The following is a 20,834-nucleotide window of genomic DNA, read 5'->3' as shown; positions in this document are numbered from 1 at the left end:
ATTCCTTGCTTCTCCAGTTTATTCATGGTATCAATCTTTATACCTAAATCATGTACCCATTTGGACTTTATTCTTGTGTACGGTGTCAGGTATGGGTCTATGCCTAATTTCCGCCACACTGTTATCCAGTTTTCCCAGCAATTTTTGTCAAACAATGAGTTCTTATCCCAGAAGCTGGGGTCCTTGGGTTTATCAAACAGAAGGTTGCTATATAAAGAATCCAATTCTTTACAGTATGCTTCATCTGCACAGTTTATATACAAAAAAAATCAAATATATGACACGTTTAGTGAATAAAGTGCTGGACCTGGAGTCAGGAAGACCTATGTTTAAATCCTGTCTTTGATACTTACTAGATGAGTGGTCTTGGACAAATTACTTAACTTCTCCAAGTTGTAATTCCTACATCTGTAAAATGAGGGGATGGACTAGATGACCTTAAAGTTCCCTTCTAGCTATCTATTATCCTATGATCTTTCAGAGCTGTGAAGGACATGTATTAAAAAGCATAAAAGAAACAAGAATGTACTTTTGGTCAAAAAAAAAGTAATCAAAATCAAGTTTCCTAAGTTGTGATTTGGTTATTTATTCTACTTAGAAATAAAAGACAAAAAAATCCCCAAGATACTTTATGACTTTATTCTGCTGCTACTTTTACCATTTATTGCCATGGTCCAAAATGTCTTCAGGAAAAAAAATTAAAAGGCCTTCCTGAACTTAGTCATTTTTTAAGTCTTGTGAAAGAAAAGAACTGATGGTTCTGTTTACCTAACTAAGTTCCAGAGGAAAGATCAATGCCAATAAAGCCTGATGAGTTCTAGACCCAGTTCTCTGAGAAGCAGAGAACCAAAGGGAAAAGTTATCTGAGACACTCAAAAGTGAGAGAATCCCACGATGTCTAATGAAGAGTGGCCAATGAAGGCTACTGCTTTAATTATAAACAACATGAAGTGATTCATTTACTATTTCACCAGGCATTTATTAGACACCTATAACGTACATTACACTTTACTGGGTGCTATGAAGTAATCAAAGGGCATAAAATCCACAATTCCTGACTTCAGAAATCTTCCAGTTTAGCTGGAGAAAGAAGACTGAGAAAACAGGGGGAACACCAACAAATACATCCTCATGTGACCCAATCTCTATACAAGATTTTGCAAATGTGAAAGACATAACCTGAAACTAGGACCAATTACAATTACAGAATCAGAATTTAGAGTTGGAAGGGACTCCTTTATTTTCCATGTATAATGAGCAGAATCCTTAGCGAGCAAAAAGACCATCCCCATAGGCCTGAATTTCTGTAAACCAACTGACCCTTGTAGGAAGAGTATTGTCTAATACTTGGTTTCAAATTTAGGCTGTCCTAATCAGTTTTACAGACCAAAAAAACAAGCCCATCCTACTATCCATGTCCCTCTTTACCATACTGAACCAAACATGAATCTTGGAACAGATGGGCACAGGGCCATGTGTGGCTAAAACAGAAAAGAACTAAGGATAGCCTCATTTCTGGAAGCCATGGGGATGATGATTTAAAAAAAAAATAGCTAGTAGAAACAATATTTGAATCTCCTGTTAATATTAACTTTTGCCACCACTCTCACTGTCTTCCTTTCCATATTGCCCTCTTTCCTTGGGCCCTTTTCTTCCTACTTCTCCATATTTAAAGACTAAAATCTACTATAGTCAGTGACTGGTGTCGCTATCAGAAAAGGACTCAAGATTTAATTTACCTCTCTATTCTCTAAGGCTCAGCTATATTAATTTGGGATAATAAGATTGGAAAAATTCATGAGAGTAACTAAGACCAGAAAGCCAATTTAATAACTTAATAATTTCTCTTTTCGCGTGGAAAGCCAAATCAAGACTAGAAAGTTTGGCAAACATATGAAACTAGTATAGGAGTAGTCTGTCCAAGCTCACAAGGGGTTCAGGTCTGATCCAGGTACCTTTTTCCTTTGATAGTGCTGAAGACATACTACTCAGATCTCTCTTCCCAAACTTCTCTTTTTCAATGCTATTGCCAAGCCTTTCAATTTTTCTGTTTATGGAATGGAACTGGATCTGTGATTTCAATGTTATAAGGAAGTCCCTAAGAGGAAATTCCCTCTTAATTAAGATCATCAGCACCTTCTTTACAATTTAGGATGCTGCCTGGGGAACTGAAAGGTTGAATCACTTACTCAAGGAGTAAGACAAAGGACTTGGACCAGATATTTCTGGCCTCAAAGCCAAATCTCTATCCCCTACATATATGCTACCTGATTACATCAGTGTTTCAACCAATGCTTCAAGAGGAAAAATGTTAATCTTTCCTAGAAGTAGCAGAGTATAAAGAACACCCAGACCTGGAATCCAAAGACTTAGGCTGAGTCATAGGACTCTGGAGCTTCCTAGCTTCTGTGTGACAAATCACACAACCTTTATGAGAGCCAGTTTCCTCATCTGTAAAATAAACATAATGCTTGGATTCTCTTATGGGTAAACTGTTAGGAGAGTAGTCTATAAACTGCAAAACATGAGCCATTGTTATAACACCTTGAGACTTCTGAACACTGCTAAGCACAGCTACCACAACACTAAGAAATAATTAACACCAAGAAACACAGACATAATACCCAGGTCTTTCATGCGCGCCTTATTTGTTCTGTTCTATTATTGAATCCTCTCCAGTGAGTGGCTGTTTTAGGATGGAAGCTTTAGGTGGCAAATATTTCTCTTGCTAATTACCTTCTGTGTTTCTTGATAAGCTAATATTTAGACAATGAATGCTCACAAAAGATACTCAATATTCAAGAACAAATGTTGAGTTCCTATCTTTGTATCTGGAACCTTTTTTAGGGGGGGAGGGGCCTGAGAGGGAAAAGGACCCATTTGTACAAAAATATTTATAGTATCTCTTTTTGTGGTAGCTAAGAACTGGAAATTGAGGGAATGCTCATCTATTGGGGGGATGGCTGAAAAAGTTGTAGCATATGACTGTAATGGAATAGTATTGTGTTATAAGAAATGATAAAGATGAATTCAGAAAAACCTAGAAAGACTTCCATAAAGTGATAAAAAGTGAAGTGAGCATAACCAGGAGACCATTGTACATAGTAGCAGCAATACTGCACAATGAAGAACTGTGAATGAGTTGGCTATTCTCAGCAATATAACGATCTAAGACAATCCCAAAGGACTCATAAGGAAAAATGCTATTGCCCCCAGAGAAAGAATTGATGTTATCTGAATACAGACTGAAGGATACTAATTTTCACTTCTCTTGTTGCTTTTTGAGTCTTCTTACACAAAGTGACTAATATGGAGATGTTTCACATGACTGCACATGTATAAGCTATATCAAATTGTTTACTGTCTCAGGAAAGGGGGAGGAGCAGGGTAAGGATTTGGAATTCAAAATTTTTTTTTAAATGTCAAAATTGTTTTTATATGTAATGAGGAGAAAATAAAATATTTTTAAAAAGAAAGAAAAGGAATCTTTGAGATCATACAGTGCAGGCCATCATTTTACAGAATAGGGAACTGAGGCTCGGAGAAATGATATATGCCCAAGACCATGTTATTAACTGCCAGAAAAGCCATGATAAGAATCCTGTCCTTCTGACTCAGTCTCATGCTTTTTCTACTGCCTTTCCTTGCTACACATACATATACATATGATACTCTACCACATATAATTCAGACTTCTTGGTGCAACAAGAGGTTGCTTAACCCTCAATCATTACCTTACTTTAAAAAACCTCAAATTCCCAAGTGAGAATATGGGAGAAATAAAAAGCAGATTTACACTTACTTTCATCATTTTCTCCTGCTTCAGATGTCACAGTAATAGTGAAACTGGTTGGATTTTCTGATAATACTGTAAGAAAATGTAAACAGAAACCAAATTAAAGAATATTCCCCTACACTGAATGTTTCTCTCTTTTGAATAGGCTACAATAACATAGTTTTTGTTATTTGTCTCTAATCCTGCATTTCTATTTATCAACAGAATGCAAACTAAACAAAACTCTTAAATGAGAAAGCATGCAACATTTTCTTACTTAAGTCCAAAACTGTCCATCAGACATATTGTTAGTCTGGGAAGAAATGTCAATACACATAACACCTTAACAGCATTTACATACAATTAAGTAACTCAACTTCTAATATCAGCATTTCCTTGTCTTAATGATGCTCTACAAATCACTGACGGGTCAAAATATATCATTATTAATCAGAAACCACTTGTTCATGAATAATAAGTACTGTATCTAATTTCTGTACTGGAATAGCACCTAGAGAGCTACTAACATAAATACCAAATATTAATCTGATAGTTTAACTCTTCTTGCTGAGGAAGATATATTTGCTAAACATAGAGATTAACCACAAAGCCCCCTTTCATGTACCCTCCTTTGACCCTCCTGACACCAACACTGTCCTGTGCTCCTACTGGAAACATAAATTAAGTGAGATTTAGGATTTTTCTCTGTAGCAAATTCCATGGCCACCAACTGCAACCTATCTCTATACCATTCCAAGTGCAGTCAAAGTCTGGCATGGCAGGTACACAGGAAGCCTACCCAAGAAGGCTGTAATCCTCAGGAAATATGGCCATGAAATATCCTAATCTCTGTGCCGATGGACTAAGATAATTACATATTAAGAAAACATAAATAAATGAGACAGTAATTTTAAATTTAAAAATGAAACACACAAAAAAGGAGAAAACCAAATCTCAGTGTATGTTTGAATTTCTATCTGATGTTGTTAAAGGTCCTTATCTGTAGGAGTTTCTGAAGGGGTCAAGTTAGAGCTGATGACCTAAAAGCTGAACAAAACCCCTTCCATCAAGAGGGGAACAACACTGATGTTATATGGTAATACCTTGGAACACCACAAAGGACCATATACTGAGTGGCTAGCATCAGTTCTTTATCTCATCTGCCACTCTCTCACCTCCATGCATTTACACAGATCATCTACTCCATCTAAAATAACCCCCTCCTGATAGCATCTTTTAAAGAGTTCTTTTTTTCAACTAACTCAAATGCCCCTTTTTCTTTCCATGAAGCTTTCCCTGATTCCCACTTCATCTCTCCCCAGCTGAAAGTAATTTTCCCACCTCTTCATCATACCTACTCTGCTTTGAATTTATCTGTGTACACTCCACATTCTTGATGGCTACAACTTGTTGTTTTTCCATGGTCATATCCCTTAAAAGTGCATTTGGAGAATAAAGATTAACTTTGTGCAGTACACATACTGTTGGAGCCTTGAGGTTACTTTACTGGCCAGAAGAAAGTCAAAGTTACACATGAACTTGAACTAAATGTTATAACTGAATTCTGCCACAATTACCAGGGTTAATGTTTTAATGCTGAATGTTTGCTCATGAAGAAGATACGATAAGAAGAGTTAGGTCGTATTTTAGAAGATTATTTGGGGAGGGGGAAGGAAGAGGGCTACACAGCACCCAAGAAAGAGCTAAAGGTCTGCATATGTTATGATCAGCTTCAGAAAAATTTATCAGTATGATGCTATTGCTTTGTCAGGACCTATTCATACTTAAAGCAACAAAATCCTGCATACAGGCAGTTAATGAAAATCAAAGCTATGTCAAATGCAGCTAACAGACAGGACTATGTCTATTTAGTTTACAGAAAACTACCTAGCACAAAGCCAGAAAGATGTATTTATTGTAAAGTTTAACAACACTGGGTCCAAAATATTATGGCACCTCATATTTTTGTATACTGTGGACATTCACTGTGCATATTGACAATTACTTACTTTGACAAATTCATTATCTCACTACCACAGGTAATCCATTACCAGTACAGACTACAACCACCCAAAGCCTTCTTGTGGGAAACTGATTAATCCCCCAAGCATGACTTTCCCAATATGCTGAAGACAGTCCTCTAGTTCTTTTAATGTCTGAGGGACTGTCCTTAATGACTGAGCATTCAGGCTGTTATTCTTACTAATAAACAACTGGTCCAGAGGCTTGTTCACATTTTAATACCAAAATATCTCACAAAAAGTCCCAAGCACTAGACGGCAACAATCACTGATACAAAATCACCAGGGGCCAGTGTGAGGGTTTTCCAGCTGTCATCAAACCTTCTTTACCTCTGCTTAGGGGGTCCACCACCAGGATTTTCACCTACTCCTTTTCTATAAGGTCTGCCCTATTTTCTCCCTCCCAGTCTAGCTTACCTGTCAAAAGTTGTAGGAATTTCTTGGGGAAACATTTGGATTTGCCACTCACTAAGACCCCTTTTAGCTCCAAAATTATGAGTCTAGAGATACTTTAAGTGAACCTAATTTGGATCTTGACCAGAGATTGGGAACTAATTCCCTTTGATACCATGTGGCCTCTCTTCATCATTTTGTTTCACTGAAAACCAAATCTGGCTCCTTAATTTGGGAGAATGATTCTGAGATTCAAATGAAATTTGTCATGCCATAACTTAATAAAAACCTTAAAATCACTTTGAATAATTTGGTGTATCCACTTCATTTCACATCAACATGACTATCACTTTTTCAGTACTAACTTTATCAATATAGGAACTCCCTCCATTAATGTGGATTGCAGTCTTTATAGACCTTAGTAGATCATTTCACAAGTTGCTGTGCCAAAAAAACAAACTTTACCACCGGATGGTAGCCAAACATTTTGGTATATTCTGAATTTAGCTAGTCAGGTCTACAAATAAAAATTCTTTTAAAAGAGATAATAACATCAGATCACAGGATTTTAGATCTGGAAAAGACCTGAGATCAGCTACCCAGGCCCAGAGAAGTGAAGGTAATTTGCCTAAAGGCACACAGGTAGTAGCCAGAATGCTTTTGTCTCCAAATGTACAACATACTAATTCATTATTGAAAATCAGAATTACAATTTGTGTTTCTCTGGACAATGATGGCAAAGTTTCATCCTCATTAAAACTGGCATGAAAATAACAATTTGCAGATACACAAATACAAGAAGTGGATAACAACTATCTATTCTATGAATTTTCAAAGGGTCAAAGAATGTTTTACTTCAAAACTCCTAGTCTCCCTTTCCTAATAGCAAAGGGTTTAACTGTGAATTAGAAACATTAAAGTAGTTTCCTAATCACAGTACTGGCCAAGATGGCAGAATAAAGAAGGAATCCTCTGAGGTCCTCCCAAATTCCCCTTCAAACAGCTAGAAAACTGCCTCAGAATTGATCTAGGAGCAGGGAAGCAGCTTAACAGCATGGCAATAAAGGTCACTCTCACTGAGGTGGGAGGGGATCAAGGTCCAAGAGCAACAGCAGCAGCCTGCTTCATAGTAGGGAGCCTGCAACAAGGCTCCAAGCCTCGAGCAATCTACCACTACAGAGGCCCTGCCCTCCTGCAAGCCAGCACACCCCAAAGTAAGTGAACAATCTGTGCAGCAAGGCACACCAGCAACCCCATCTCCAGTAAAAACCACTAGCCAGGCCTTAAACCCACTGCTGACCAGTCATAAAGCCCTGTGCCATGGCTGGCCTAGAATAAGACCTGAACCTTGGAGCAGGCCTACAGGGAGATCCCACCCCCCAGTAAAAGCCAAAAGGGAACCCTACCCTCCAGAGAAAGCAAGCAGCTAAGCCCTGAAGTCCAATGAAAGCCAGCAATAACACCCAGAACCCCAGCACAAAAAGCCTGGAAATTGCAAGACCAGAACCCAACTCTCACATAAAAAAACAATTCACAAAAAAGACAGAAAAATAAAAGAGCTAAAAAGAAAAAAGTTTGACTACAGAAAGTTATTATGGTGATAGGAAGAAACAAGGCAAAAACTTGGAAGAGGACACGAGTGTCAAAATGGCTACATGAGAAGCCTCAAAGCAAAATGCAATTTGGTCTCAGAGTCAAAAAGAATCCCCAGAAGAGCTCAAAAGGATTTCAGAAAACAAATTAAGGAAGTAGAAGAAAATTTGGAAAAGAAATGAGAGTAATATAAGAGAATCATGAAAAGAGTCAAGAGCCTGGGAAAGGATGTAGAAAAATCTACTGAGAAAAATAATTCCCTAAAAAGTAAAAATGGTCAAATGGAAAAGGAAATACAAAAGCTCACTGAAAAAAATTTCTTAACAATCAGAACTGAACAAATGGAAAATAACGACTATGAGACAACAGATATGACAAAGCAAAACCAAAAAAGTAAAAAAACAGAAATATGAAATTTCTAATTGGAAAAACAAATGACCTAGAAAATAGATTCAGGAGAGAGAATATAAGAATTATATTCCTATCTGAAAGCCAAGATTAAAATAAAAAGCCTGGACATCATCTTTCAAGAAATTATCAAAGAAAACTACCCTGATATATTAGAACCAGAGTGCAAAATAGAAATTGAAAGAATCCACCAAACACCAACTGAAAGAAATTCCAAAAGGAAAACTCTTAGGAATATCATAGTCAAATTCCAGAGCTCACAGATCAAGGAGAAATTATTGCAAGCACCACCTCCCCTCCCTCCCTGCCAAATCAAATACCATAGAGCTAGTCAGGATTACACATGATTTGGCAACTTCTACGTTAAAAACTGGGAGGTGGGGCTTGGAATGATACACTGGAAAAAAAAAGGGAGTTAGGATTACAACTAAGAATCACCTCCCTGGCAAAACTGAATATAATCTTTCAAGGAAAAATTGTCATTTAACAAAATAGAGGACTTTCAAGCATTTCTAATTAAAAGACCAGAGCTGAATAAAAAATTTGACCTCCAAGTACAAGACTCAAAGAAAACATAAATAGAAAGGAACAAGAAAGAAAAAACATATAAATTCAAAACGCTAAACTATATTTCTATATGGCAAGATAATATTTGTAACTCTTAAAAGCTTTATTACTATAAGAGCACTTAGAAGTATATATAGAAAGAGGGTGTGGATAGAAAGTGACTGATGGAATGATACTCCAAAAAAAACAAAATAAAGGGGTGAGAAAGAACATTGCACTGGAAGGAGACTGAATGGGGTAAATTATCCCACAGAAAAGAAGCATGAAAATACTATTAAAATAATGGAGGGAAAGATGAGCAGTGGGGGTAGTGGGCAAAGCTTAAACCTTACTCTCATCAAAATTAGCTCAAAGAGGGAATAACATACACATTTGGTTGGATATAAAAATCTATCTTACCCTATAAGGAAGTAAAAAGGGATGGGGATAAAAAGGAAGGGTATATTGGGGGAGGCAGTGATCAAAAGTAAAACACTTGTGAGGAAGGAAAGGATTGAGTGGTAAGCGTGTGTGAGTGTGTGGGGGAAATGAACAAGTGAAAAATAGCATGCACAACTAGTTATAATGACTAATGTGAATGGGATGAACTCTCCCATAAAACGGAAGTGGACAACAGAGCAGGTCAAAAACCAGAATCCTACAAGATGTTGTTTACAAGAAACACATTTGAAGTAGAGAGATATAGATAAGGTAAGGTAAGGGGCTTCAGCACAATCTATTATGCTTTAGCTGAAGGAAAGAAAGCAGAAATAGCAATCAAGATCTCAGACAAAGCAAAAACAATAGATCAAATTAAAAGAGATAAAGACGGAAACCATATCTTGCTAAAAGATACCACAGACAATGAAGTCATATCAACACCAAACAATGCACCAAATGATATAGCATCTACATTTTTGAAGGAGAAGTTGAATGAACCATGGGAGGAAATAGATAATAAAACTATATTAATGGGGGACACCTCAGCTTTCTCCCCTCAGGACTAGATAAATCTAACCAAAAAGTAAACAAGGAAGACGTTAAAGAAGTGAATAAAATTCTGGAAAAGTAAGATATGATAGACTTCTGGAAAAAACTGAATGAGAATAGAAAGGAATATACCTTTTTCTCAGCAGTACATGGCACCTACACAAAAACTGACCATGTATTAGTTCATAAAAACCTCATAACCAAATTCCATTATAGTAAATGATCATAGTCATCTAGTATATGCTAAACCCAAAGATCCAAGTTTTTCGAACAAAAACTCATTATTTGACAAAAGATGCTCAAAAAACTAGGTACAAATCAACATCTCACATCATCTACCAAGATAAGGTCAAAATGGGTACATGATTTACACATAAAGGGTGATACCATAAGCAAATTAGGAGAGCATGGAATAGTTTATCTGTCAGATTTATGAATGAGGGAAGAATTTAGGACCAAAGAAGACATAGAGTATTATAAAACATAAAATAGATAATTTTGATCCTATAAAAGTTTTTGCACAAACAAAACCAATGCAAACCAAATTATAAGGAAAGCAGAAAACTGGGGGAAAATTTTTGCAGCAAGTATCTCCGATAAAGGTCTCATTTCTCAAACATATAATGAAGTGAGTCAAATTCATAAAAATACAAGTCATTCTCCAATTGATAAATGGTCAAAGGATATGAACAGGCAGTTTTCAGACAAAGAAATCAAAGCTATCCATAGTCATATGAAAAAAATGCTCTAAATCACTACTGATCAGAGAAACGCAGATTAAAACAACTCTGAGGTACCACCTCACACCCATCCGAAAATGTTGGATATTGGAGGGGATGTGGGAATAGTGGGACACCAATGCATTGTTGGTAGAAATGTGAACTGATCCAACTATTCTGGAGTGCAATTTGGAACTATGCTGGAAGGGCTATAAAATTGTGCATGCCCTTTAATTCAGTAAATACCAAAGACATCTGAATAAGGGGAAAAGGACCTATTTGCACAACAAAATTATAGCAGCTCTTTTTGTGGTGGCTAAGAATTGGAAATTAAAGGGATGCCCATCAAATGAGCAACAGCTAAATAAGCTGTGGTATATGACTGTAATGGAATATTATTGTGCTATAAGAAATGACAAGCAGGATGATTTGAGATAAACCTGTAAAGATTTAGATGAACTGCTGCATAGTGAAGTAAACAGAAACAGGAGAATGATATACATAGTAACAATGCTGTTTGATGAAGAACTGTGAATGACTTAGCTATTCTCAGCAATACAATGATCCAAAAGATTCTCAAAGGACTAATGATGATGCATACTATCTACCTCCAGATAAAGAACTGATATTATTTGAATACAGACTGAAGCATACCATTTTTACTTTCCTTTTTTTTAATTGAAGCCATTATGCAAAATAACATGGAAATGTTTTACATGATTGCACAAATATAACCTGTATCTGATTACTTACCATCTCGGGGAGGGAAGGTAGGATAAAATTTAGAACTCAAAACTTTAAATAAAAATGTTAAAAAAAAAAAAAAGGATCACTATCAACTGGACTCATCCCCCACTGCTACTAATGATTTTACTACTTTAAATACTGCAACCTACAGCCCATTTATGAGGTACTATCAAATGAGTCACACCCTAAGAATGGTAAATCCAGTTTTCTTTATGCTGACTCACACATGGAACATGTCCTAATTCTTAGTTACATAGTATTGAAAATCATCTTACTTTATGCTTAAGAATGTAATCAACAGCTGTCCATGTTTGTGATTTTGGTTCCCCTCCCCTCCAAAGAAAATTTATACATATTGACACCACAAGCTAGAAACAACAGAGGGTGGTTCAAACACAGGATACATGTGGTGGAGAAGGAGGTGAATTTCACAGTGTTGACACTTTCCAACTTTACTCATCTATGAATATTCTCATAGCTCAAACTACACTGCTTTGGGCACCTAGGTGGTGCAGTGGATAGAGCACCAGTGCAGGTGTCAGGAGGACCTGACTTCAAATCTCACCTCAGACAACTGACACTCACTAGCTGTGTGACCTTGGACAAGTCACTTAACCCCAGTTGCCTCATCCTCAGTCACCTCCAGTCATCCTGGGGAATATGTGGTCACTGGATTCAGATGGCTCTGGAGGAGAAGTGAGGCTGGTGACCTGCACAGCCCTCCCTCACTCAAAACAAAGTCAAGTGCAAGTCATGTCATTATTTCTCTGATAGCATGGTCTTCTTCAGCAAGGAACGACTAACATGTACACACTTCAGCGCAACTGAAAGACCTTGATGACATTCTCTAGTAATGATTCCAAGACTTTCAGTCACAGACATCAAGGGCTAGTTTACAAAGTGTGAATCTGAGAAGCCTCTTTAATTAATGATGGAAGGGTAGTATCTGGGAAAGAGCACAGGGCTGGGAACCCAGAATCCTGGATTATAGGATTTAAAGCTGAAAGGGATCCTTCTAGATCATCTATGCCAAGTAACTTACTTTACAAATCAGGAAATTGAGAATCAGAGAGCAAAGAATTCATCTGAGCTATACAGGCAGAAAGCAGCAGAAGTGGTTCTGGAACTCTAGTCTTTCAATCAATAGTCAAATACACCATGTTTTCAGCTATCTTCTCTGGTGTGACCTCAGGCTAGGCATAGGCTCAGGGAGAGTAAGGTGATCCAGTCCATACCCATACATTGTTCCCCCTCCTCCCCCAACCTGACAGATAATGACAGTGAAGTCCAGAGGGTAAAGACTTATACAATGTCATTAGATCATAGATTTGGAACTGAAAAAGGCCTTAAAAGCCACATAATACAACTTTCTCACTTTATAGATGACAAAACTTGAGACCCTGAAGTTGGCTGATTTGTCAAAGGTCATTCCACTAGTAAATGGTAGGTCACATAGGTAATAATAAGTAATGTTTACATGTCATTTTAAGGTTTAAAAAACATTTTTATTAAAATTATCTGATTTGTTCCTCACAATAATACTGGGAGGTAGCTACTGGGGAAAAAAAGGAGGGAGGGGTGGGATTGGATAGCCTTTAAGGTTCCTTCCAGTTCTAAATCTGATACTATGACCTTGTGCTAGTCATTTAACCTCTAAGCCTGAAGTTTCCTTATTTGTCAAATATGCAGGTAGGTGGAATTCATCCCCATTTAATAAAGGAGACTTGCCCAGGTTCACAAGTTACTATGGAGACCTTATGGAAATCATACCTCTGTGGCTTTGTTGTTACCTCAACCCAGAAGATACACAGCAGCTATCTCTACCCTCTAGACAAGAGCTACACTGTATTCAAAAAGCCATCCTTACAATTCACTCAAATATCTTTGCTCTAAACCAAATAGAGGAGAGGACTACTGATGTTTTCCTGAATGAAAACATTCAGGTAACCACTTTCACTCCAATAAAAAGTGCAATTTTGGTATCTATTTCTAGTAACTCAGGGGTTTTTAACCTTTTAAGCAGATTTAATCTGTAAATGTCTGTAATTGTAAAATCTCTTTTCTTAATGTGTACCCTGATTTGATTGTAAGCTCCCTAAAAGCAAGAACTCCCTCTCCCTATTTTTAACCTTCAGCTCTTAGCACTATCTGGTAGGTACTTCAGATATATTTGGCTGAAATGCCAACATAATTTATTTTGAGTGTGTCGTGGACATCTTTGGCAGTTAAGTGAAGTCTTTGGACCCCTTCTTAATGTTTCTAAATAGGTATAATAAAAAAATTAAAATTAAAAACAGGATTACAAATTTGTTATGGGATATAATGTCCCAAAAGTCATACGGCACTTTAAAACTTAAAACTGGGGCACCTTGTATATGCCTATACCAGTGTTTTGAGAATGCATATTATAAGCATATATGTAATACATACATATCTATTTATGTAGGAGAAGCCAGATGACACAGGATAGAATGCCTGGACTGGAGTCAGGGAGACCTGAGTTCAAATTCGGCTTCAGATACTTCCTCCTGAGCGTGGGAGTCACTAAACCAGTCACTAAACAAGTCACTAAACCGGTTTGTCTCAGTTTCCTCATCTGTAAAATGATCTGGAGAAGGAAATTTTTGCTAAGAAAACCCCAAAAGGAGTCACAGAATCAGACAATTGAAAAACAGCTAAATAACAACAAAAAAACACTTGGGTACAGAAGAACAGGAGCTCTCCATCTGGAGTTCGTGGACTATTTTTATGTACAGACATATATATGTATAGACATACACACGCGTCTACATGCACACGTATATACGTGCATGCCTATATAAACGTATATGTTCGTCTGCATGTACATATACACGTGTCTATGACACACATCACACACACAACACATACGTGTGTGTAAAGAAGTTCCAAAGCCCCAGGTTGAGAACTTCTAAGCCACTTTCTGCTGTCAAAAAGAAGCAGAATTGCCAAGTGTTACTTTAAAAAAATCTGCATGCTCTGCTCATCACCGCATGGAAACTAAACCGCCGCTAACTTAGTTACAGGCCCGGCACTTTCCACGCCCCCGCCCGAGGACCCGCGGAGACGCAGCGACCCCGACCGCGGGGACCGAGGCCCTGGACACGCCTGCGGGACGAGCGAGGCCAGGTAAGGCGGCTTTTGGGCCCGCACCTCGCGAAGCTGCGACCCCCCTGCAGAGGGAGGGAGGGCAGGCCGATGGGCCGGAGGGTGAGGATCCCAGCGCGGGCTCACTGCCCGGCCCGGGGCAGCGGCCCCGAGCGGGCACCCCGGGGCACTGCAGCACGCACGGGAGAGGGGCGCCTCCGCGGTGCGGGGCTGGCGGGGGCCGCAAACAGCAGCGCTCCCCCTCCGGCTGTAGTCACCTGTGAAGGAGTCCGGGTAGATGGACTCTAGAGCCTCCAGCTCGTTGCGCTGCTCCTCGCTGTAATCCGTCATCGTGGCCCAAGCCGCTGGCCCATGGAACGCTCGGACATGGAGAGCTCGAAACTAGAACCTGGAACCCCGGGGCCAGCCGGGCTGGCGGGCGGGGACACAGGCGCAGACTGCCCTGGCTTAGCACTCGCCGGGGTTCGCAGCCAGGCAAGGGCCTGAAGAAGGAATGGGGATAGGGATGGGGGAGGGAAGAGGGGATCCCCACCCCCCTCACTTCCTCCCGGCTCTACGGCTCTTCAATCGGCTGCTTGAGTCTGGCCAGCATGTGGAAAAACTAGTCTTGCCCCTCTGCTGGGTGGAGTCACTTTGGATCGCGAGATCGGGTGTTCCCGGCGGCCATCCGCCGCCGAGGGGAGCATCCGCCGCCGAGAGGAGCGTCTCGCGTTCGTAGGGCCGCTCAGAATGCAGATCGTCGGTAGATGCATTAGGACTGGGCATTGCGTCACTTGCTCACGCCGAGCTCAGGGCGGGGCGCGCAGTGTGCCGGCGGAAGGGCCCGTGAGTGGGAGGGGCCAGTGCCAAGTTGTACCCTCCCCTTAACTTCCGGACGCTAAGCCTTCGGGTGCAGGGGCGGGAGCGCGGTGTTTGCGTTCTTCGTGATTCCTGCTCGTTTGAGGTTAGTACTTTTTGTTGTTGTTGTTGTTGTTAAGGGACCTGGAAGGGACTCTCGTAAGGGCCTAAAAAGGGCTCTCATTTTACAGGCGTAGAAACAGGTACCCAGGGAGGTAGGGCGTGGAACGACCCTCGCGAAGGGTCTGTGGTGGAGGTGGGGGTGGGAGCCTCGGTCTTTCTCGAGGGGCGGCTGCGTGCCACGTGACTCCTACTCTCGCGCTCTTTGGGCTGTTGGCGACAAGCCTCCATCTCGCCGCCCGCCCCGCTGCGCAGGGTTTTGTGTGGCGCCCGCTTGTAATCTGTGCCCACCTAAACCTAATTCTTCAGAGATTGAAGCCCGTCTGTTAGAGGGGACACTGATATTATCTCAGTCGACCCCGAGGGCCATCTCAGGCAGGTAATATTAAGTATTTTTCTCTCTTCTTGGCCCTTACGGTGACCCCGCGGGAGGTGGATCGTGTTAGAGATTTGTTTATTATCCTCGGTGTTCTGAGGAAACAGCTTTGGAAAGATTGTTTTACTCGCCAAAGAGGTGAGTAAATGTACCTATGTGGCGACGCTGGGACTTGAATCCAGGTTTTTGTTGTGCTTTTTTTTTTTTAAAGATTATCTTAGTTTTTTGACTATATAGGCTATGTATTTTAATTGCTATCGCGGTGGTCTCTAAAATGAGAGACTATGATAAGGGGATATAATACTGAAGCTGAGGGTTGATGAAAAAATACACTCAATTCCTAGGTAAGAGCCTGTCACTAAGCCTACTGGCGTCCAGGCCCTGGTGAATGTAATTACTAAACAGTTAATTGTTTCTCGAACGCAGGAACCCTGAGGGTCTTTCCCCTCCCGGTTTGTTTTTTTTTAATTAAAGGGGCCATCCGTAGTGAATTGGGGGTACCAAAAGAAGCAAGGCGTTAAGTAAGACCTTTCCCATCGAATGCATCTCTTCTAATCTCTTTTTTTGACTTTGAAAAGGCGAGAGAGAAAATACTGAGTGTGTCAGCCATTTTGGCCAAACTGTAAAGCATGTAAAGGGGAATGATATGAAATTAACCTGAAAGACAGGTGGCAGCCAGATGGGAGTATTTTTAAGTGTCACGCTGAGTAGTTTATTTTTTATCGTATAGGTAATAGGAAGCCCGTGAACATTTGGGATAGCGGTTAAGAGCACTGGTTTTGAAAAACAAAAGACTTGGACTCCTCAGCTTGGTATTTACACATTATGACTTTTCAGACCCCTGGAACTGACTCGTTCGCTGATATCTATAATCAGTGGTTGGGATGGAATCTGTGCCTTTGAACAAACTGTTCCACATAATTGGGAAGAGGTTGAGGGAGGAGGAGGGAAGACAATGAGTGCCAGGGCAGAACTTGGAGGTTTGCCATCCTTTTACTATTCAAAAAAAAATTGCCTCAGGTGAACACAGAACGATAGAGGAAGCATTTATTTTTCACTTTAAAAAAAAGTCACTTGGTCCCAAGACCCAGAACTCAGATTTTTAATATAACATTGTAATTAATATACCTGTGCCCTTGAGAGTCATAACACCCTCGTGTGTATATGTTTACACAACTGTACTAATTTTGTACTAGTTTGTCTTTAATTACTTTTTAATGTAATTATTAGTCTTTAATTATTCAGCAAGCATCTACTGAGCACCTCTTATAGGTCGGGCCCTTCAGGGTCCTGAAACTTGAAAGACAAAAAGGAAATTGTTTTATTTCTTTTAATATGAATCTTTTCATATAGTAACTTAATCTATACATATTGTTTCTAATAGCTGTATTGTAATCTCATTGAGTTGCTTATCCATATTCTATTGGAAAGTCAGATTGTTTCCAGTTTTCCACTCTTTAGGTAGCACAGATCTGAGCATCTTTGTAAAAATTTTTATTATGGTCAGCAGTGCACACAGATGACCATTTTCTCATGTTTATTTTTTACATTATACTAATCAAAGCTGATATTTGCATAACATTTTTCAGTTTACATAGTGCCCAACATAAATTATTTCCTTATTTTACAGGTGAAGACACTTAAGGGAGGCCTAGCCAGGTTGTGACTTGCCTGGGTCTGCCACACAACAGGTAAGTCTAGAAGTTAGACTTTGAATCTAGGTCTATTCTGATTCCAAGTCATTCTGTTATATCAGGTTATCTAATATATACTGGTAATTTGCTTGTTAGTGAGGGAGGTGATGCATTCCTGTGTGTGATGATTTTCTGAAATATTTTTTTTTATATGTTGTTGCTGCTTTGCCTTTTAAATGTAATCTGTATGTTGGTAAATGTGTGTTTTTCATCAGTACTTTATGTTTGTTTTTTCCATAAGATTGTGTATTTATATTTTACATAAATCTATATACCTATGTCCTTAAAGTCTTACTCTAATGCATCATTGCCAAAGTTTTGCCAGTGTAACATAAGCTCTGGCAAAATGTATCAAGCTGGAAAAGTTTTAATTCAGTCCTGCATTGTTCAGGGACCATCTTAGCTAAGTTTCAAAAAGCTGGTCCTGAGTTTCTGACTAGAGCAGTTCTCAAAGACCATCCCCTAATTGACATAGGGCTTACAATCTGCATCAGTACAGAGGATACACTGGTAATATTATAGATATTTGAAGTATATTATTTGTTTGTATAAATATTTTATTTGTACTGTTTAGATCACTAGCATTTATTAATTTCTAATTAATATTTCCCCATACCATTGCTTTCCTTTTCTTGTTTATTGCATTTCATTGTCCAAAAGTGAAATGTACATAGTAAAATACGTTGTGTAATACTATATTTATTACCTACTGAAATGTCCTCTTCATATATTTCAAAACTTCAGTGGGTCTGTGATATCCTTTGTGAGGGTGTTATATACCAATCACTGGTGCAGATCACAGTCCACCTCTCATTCTGTGCAAGTCCATCTCTTCCCATAAATCCTGGGCTAGGGGAAGGGAAGAAATTGGGAGACAGGCATTCATCTTCACTGTGTTAAGTGGTAAAGATTTGTGACAGAGGTTTTTGTTGATTTTTTTTTTTTCTTTTTCCTCTGCAGCCTCCATTGTCTCCCAAGAAAATGCCAGAGGAGTGGTTTGGGACCTAAACCCAGAGCATAGGGTACAGACTTCTGTGTCTGTCACAGGTTTTGCTATGTTTGGGGAACTTGTATTCATTTAATCCCACACAGAAGGAGTGCTGATTGAAGAAAATAATACATGCATACTACAATATATTTGCATACATGTATTTATGCGATTCATTAATTTGAAATATTTTGAAACCCGTCCTTTATTGGACATTGTAGAAAGGGTCTTGCTAAATTAAATTCCCAATGAAATAAAAAATTTCATTATCAAAAGCCTCACCTTTTACCAAAAATAATCGTGAATAATTAGTTTATACTTTTTTTATTTCAATTTCATTGCTTCTGCGTGCTAAAACAAAAATCCCTAACTGGAGGAAGTAACTCTAGAAGTTCTAGTGGGAAGTATTGAATTAGGATTTTTCTGGCAGAACCTTAATAGGAAAGTATAATTTAAAGGTTTGACTTTCTAACATACTTAAGCTATAGTGTTTTTGGGACAAAATTCTCATAAGTTGTATTTTACATGATTTTTTTCCTTTATTTTTAGATTTTGAGTGATAGTCATTTATTGTGGAGTAAGACGAAAGGAAATGACTGTTACAAAACAGAAAATGAGCAAGAACAAAGAAGATGCTCCCCATGAGTTGGAAAGCCAATTCATATTACGGCTGCCTCCAGATTATGCTTCCACTGTGAGAAGGGCAATACAGTCTGGAAGTGTCAACCTGAAAGATAAATTGACCATTGAATTACATGCAGATGGACGTCATGGAATTGTCCGTGTGGACCATGCCCCATTAGCTGCTAAGGTAGTTGACCTGCCCTGCATTACTGAATCCTTGAAAACTATAGATAAAAAAACCTTTTATAAGACAGCAGATATCTGCCAGATGCTTGTGTGCAGTGTGGATGGGGATCTTTACCCGCCTCCAGAAGAACCAGTTGCCACCACTGATCCAAAAGCAAGCAAGAAAAAAGATAAGGACCGGGAGAGGAAATTCATCTGGAACCATGGTATCACTCTGCCTCTGAAGAATGTCAGAAAGAGGAGGTTCCGTAAGACAGCCAAGAAGAAGTACATTGAATCACCAGATGTGGAAAAAGAAGTAAAGAGGCTTCTCAGTACAGATGCAGAAGCTGTCAGTACCCGATGGGAGGTGATTGCAGAAGATGAAACAAAGGAAGTGGACAACCCAGTTTCCCTAGCAGGCCTAGAAATTTCATCTCCAGGAATGAGTCATAAGCAGGGCCATGGCTCCTCAGAACATGATGAGCTTCGGGAGATATTTAATGATATTAGCAGCAGTAGTGAAGAGGAAGATGAAAGAGATCCTCATGATGATGAAGATATAAACATCATTGACACTGAGGAAGACCTAGAGAGGCAACTACAAGACAAGCTTGATGAATCTGATGAACAGCGCCAAGAAAATGAGGAAACAAATCAGATGGTCATGGGAATTCAGAAGCAGATTGATATGATGAAAGGTAAACTCCAAGAAACTCAAGGAAGAGCAAAAAGACAGGAAGATCTTATCATCAAAGTAGAAAATCTGGCACTCAAGACCCGTCTTCAGGCTGTGCTGGTTGAGCTCAAACAGCAGGAAGAAAGAGAGAAACAACAGCTCAGTTCCTTGCAGGAACAGCTAGAATCACTCCTGGAGAAATAAGAGGTCCCTGCCTGCAAATTCACTGTTGTCCTCACATTGGTAAATGGCTCACATTCCATCCTTTGGGTTGAGGACAATATACATTGTTAATGTGGAAATTTGACTTTTCATTTCACCGTTTTTCTGTTTCCTATTTTGACTTCATCCCATTTCTCTCTCTGTAACACTGTTTATTTTGCTAGAAACTTACACACTAATAAGTAGAAGGCGATAGGTAAGAGAAGACTGGTTGTAGAAGAGTTTTGGGATTAATAGACCAAATAGTTCATCCTCTAATTCACATTTATTTCAAGGTTTTCCTTCTCAAAATCAGAACTTAACTGTTACTTTGTGGTAAGAACCAATTCAACTATAAAAAGATTAGAGGATAGATGCTGTAAAGCTTGTTTTGTGTACATTTTAGTTTCTCAACTGTTCTAAATCTCTTATGTAGAGGAGCATGTTTTATAGTGGTAGATAACTGTCACAGCAAATAAAAGTGACAGCCATTCGTGTCTGTAACAAAAGTTTCCTACCAAGTGCATGTCTCCCATTTTTTTTTTTTACTTCATTAATGTTGATATTCAGTGGATTAATGAACAGTTATTTCTGTGATATGTTGTAGAATCTTTTAAGATATAAGAAAGTGATAGACCATGTTTGGCAACTTTTAAGGCTGCATTTTGCATCTACCCTTCACAGCTGATAAAGATGTTATTCTGTTTTCTAGTGTTACATGTTACATTTTTGTTTAACTCTGACTCACCTTGGACTTACTATAAGAGTTCCAAGTTAATTCTTCATGCTGTGAAGTTTTTCAAACTACATTAAAGAGTGATTTGACTCCCTA

General features: G+C 39.0%; 2 protein-coding genes across 19 annotated transcripts in view; one reads left to right on the top strand and one right to left on the bottom strand.

Annotated features, from left to right (window-relative positions):
* RWDD1 (RWD domain containing 1) overlaps positions 1 to 14,712 on the bottom strand; it is a 25,945-nt gene extending 11,233 nt beyond the window's left edge. The window contains exons 1-3 of one of the 3 annotated variants that reach the window (XM_072643125.1): positions 14,576 to 14,662; positions 13,623 to 13,800; positions 3,803 to 3,868 (exon numbers count right to left, since the gene is read on the bottom strand). Coding sequence is in view for 2 of the 3 variants with exons in the window: in XM_072643123.1 (XP_072499224.1) it covers positions 3,803 to 3,868; positions 14,576 to 14,648 (139 nt within the window). In the remaining variant the exon portion in view is untranslated. Of the gene's footprint in view, positions 1 to 3,802; positions 3,869 to 13,622; positions 13,801 to 14,575 lie in introns of all 3 variants that reach the window. The other 2 variants (XM_072643123.1, XM_072643124.1) reach the window with 2 other exon arrangements.
* On the top strand, positions 14,253 to 20,834 carry LOC140526690 (transcription initiation factor TFIID subunit 7-like). Of its 16 annotated transcripts, XM_072643108.1 has the most exons (6): positions 15,246 to 15,261; positions 15,708 to 15,789; positions 16,382 to 16,463; positions 17,282 to 17,342; positions 18,306 to 18,367; positions 18,883 to 20,834. In XM_072643108.1, the coding sequence occupies exon 6, from the start codon at positions 18,926 to 18,928 to the stop codon at positions 20,003 to 20,005; it is 1,080 nt and encodes a 359-aa protein (XP_072499209.1). In that variant the 5' UTR covers positions 15,246 to 15,261; positions 15,708 to 15,789; positions 16,382 to 16,463; positions 17,282 to 17,342; positions 18,306 to 18,367; positions 18,883 to 18,925; the 3' UTR covers positions 20,006 to 20,834. The 16 variants fall into 16 exon arrangements, with proteins under 16 accessions (XP_072499215.1, XP_072499223.1, XP_072499207.1 ...); XM_072643111.1 differs by lacking the exon at positions 15,708 to 15,789 and having other exon boundaries at positions 15,154 to 15,261; XM_072643113.1 differs by lacking the exon at positions 16,382 to 16,463 and having other exon boundaries at positions 15,184 to 15,261.

The sequence above is a fragment of the Notamacropus eugenii genome, chromosome 2 (genome assembly GCF_028372415.1).
Source record: "Notamacropus eugenii isolate mMacEug1 chromosome 2, mMacEug1.pri_v2, whole genome shotgun sequence".
Classification (NCBI taxonomy): Eukaryota; Metazoa; Chordata; class Mammalia; order Diprotodontia; family Macropodidae; genus Notamacropus; species Notamacropus eugenii.
The sequence above is the reverse complement of the archived record's forward strand: the minus strand, read 5'-3'. Positions and strand labels throughout refer to the sequence as shown.

Coding starts and splice junctions, on each gene's coding strand:
- LOC140526690 (XM_072643114.1), top strand. CDS start 18,926: ATGACTGTTACAAAACAGAAAATGAGCAAGAACAAAGAAGATGCTCCC.